The sequence below is a fragment of the Sinocyclocheilus rhinocerous genome, unplaced genomic scaffold (assembly GCF_001515625.1).
Source record: "Sinocyclocheilus rhinocerous isolate Xijiao unplaced genomic scaffold, SAMN03320098_v1.1 scaffold2216, whole genome shotgun sequence".
NCBI lineage: Eukaryota > Metazoa > Chordata > Actinopteri > Cypriniformes > Cyprinidae > Sinocyclocheilus > Sinocyclocheilus rhinocerous.
Window position 1 is genome coordinate 57097 of NW_015641008.1, and position 2296 is coordinate 59392.

The window sequence follows — 2296 nt, forward strand, 5'->3', positions numbered from 1 at the left end:
TGGTGTACTTTTATAGTTTGTGTTATGTTTGTGTGTTTTTTTAGATTTGTTTTTGCCTTTATTTTGATAGGGCAGTAGAGTAATGACAGGAGGGGAAGTAGGAGGGGGGGGATCCGGAAAGGTCCACGCATCGCTTTGTTTTGCTTTGTTTTGTTTTTGTTTTTTAGAGCTTGAGAGCCTGTGGTCATAATTCATTGTTCAGAAAAAAAGAGTCATATGGATTACTTTTATGGTGTTTTTGTTTGTTAGTTTTGTTTTCGTTTTTTGATAATATTGGGTGTTTGACAGCCTGTGGTCACTATGAACTGTAGTTCAGACAATTTGGAATGATTTGGAATGACATTAGTGAGTAAATAATGACAGCGTGTTCATTTTTGAGTGAGCTACTCCTTTAATATGAAATAAGGCCTGCCTGAGACAGATTTTAACTCTAGAAGACTCCCAGTACACCCTTCTCTTATTCATAAAGAAACATGCATGGTCCCTGACTGTTTACAGTTCATAGTCATTTGAAGTGGTTATGATTAGATTTTCAACACTCAAGACAGTGAAAGCAAGCGTTTCAAGATTATCAAGATTCCTGACGCATATGATGAGGTCATAGGACACTGCGATTGTTCCAGGTACTTAGTCAGCTGGTGAAGGGACAGAATTATGTGTTGACATCCTAATCGAACCAGTCTGACGGGGAAAATCCACTCTCCGCTTTAAGTTCTAAAGAATGGAAGCACGATTTATGCTGATCACTTTTTATTCTTATTTGTGTATTTGCAGCAGGCATCTTTGCCAAATGGTCACTCAGTGCCGCCATTCCTTGGGTGAGTATCTTCTAACAGAATTAATTATTAGTATTACTACAGTGCACTAGCATTTAACCCATTCTCTGCAATCACAATGTCTGTTTTCCTCATCAGGAGTGGGAATCCATTTGCCACCGTCAAACTACGACCCACCATCACAAATGACAGATCTGCACCAATCATATGATGAGACTGCATGCAGCCCCTGCCCTGATGTGAAGTTGTGTCTCAGAGGTTTTGCCTATATTGGTGCATTGCAGATATGGCAATGGAACCAAATGAAAGGGTTCTGTTACAACATCAGTTTTAATCCTTAAAGTTTCTAAAAATGCAAACCTGCAGATTAAAATTTCCAGGAGGCATTATTTATAAGAATTTTAGACTTTGATTAAATTATTTTAAATTGTAACTGGATTCATACACTTGAGTTTCCAAGAGAATGCACAGCACCAAACAGGCTCTTGAATAGCTATTTTCTGACCATATTGGTCCTCTATGTCTGGGGCTTTGTAAAGGTAAACCAAAAACCCAAATGTATATTTTAAGGTTGGAGGTATTGCAGCCCCTAATTAGAAACACGTCGCATAACCAGATCAAATTTCATTTCAAAATCCAGTGAAGTAGTGTGAGGTTTGCCAGTTGCCAAAGTGTTTCAGTTGGCATGGATTAATTTTAGCCTGTTTTTGTTATACGATATCATGGTTTTGTTGTTTTAAAATGCTTATGTATTCCTTATCCTTCACACCTTTTACACATTTAAAGAACGACAATGTAAAGACACTTAGTTGAATTGTTTATTCCTCATGTTAAAGATGAGTGCAATGTGTGGTGATAACATTCTTACTAGCTGCACAGTTGAATGTTGGCTTATTGGCTTTAGCTGGACATCAGCTCAAACTCATGAGCATTTTTCACTATGGAAGAAAAATCCTTGGGTCCTAAGTAAATACATACTGATTGTTTTTTTAACGAAGTCTTGTAAATTTGTGTACATGTTATGCCTTTGCAATCATGTTATCATATAGGGGATACAGTCTTTTCTTTCATACCTTTTTCTTTTTGTGCTGTGATATTGAACCATTGCCCCAATTCTTGTCATACCACATTACTCCGAAATAAAAATGTGTTAGATATTATTATTTTACCATTGTTCTGTTATATTTTCTCTGAAAAAAATGCTATTCTCAGTAATAGTTGTCCTGTTCCTTACAGGATCAAGATGAATACTTATTCTGTCTAGATTATCAATTTTTCATTTTCTAACACACTTTATTAATCCCATACCCTATAAAAATGCTGTATTGGTTAAACTGGTGCAGGTGAGTAAGAAATTTACTGTGTTCATTGTAAAAATCTGAATCGGTCATAAATGGTTCTCTTTCTAACATCCGTTCGGTATCTCACTAAGGGGAACGCCTCCGGCGTGACCGACTGCGGAAGCACCAAATACACCATGTCTGTCAGACTGACAGACCAATCGCGGCAACGATCAGGGA

At 37.2% G+C, this 2296-nt stretch overlaps 1 protein-coding gene across 1 annotated transcript in view; it reads left to right on the top strand.

Moving 5' to 3' along the window:
- LOC107753444 (brain-specific angiogenesis inhibitor 1-associated protein 2-like protein 1) overlaps positions 1-1936 on the top strand; it is a 13653-nt gene extending 11717 nt beyond the window's left edge. Inside the window, exons 8-9 of the mRNA XM_016569587.1 lie at positions 775-818; positions 915-1936. Coding sequence (XP_016425073.1) covers positions 775-818; positions 915-987 — 117 coding nt within the window. The 3' untranslated portion in view covers positions 988-1936. The remainder of the gene's footprint in view (positions 1-774; positions 819-914) is intronic.
- Positions 1937-2296: the final 360 nt, after the last annotated feature.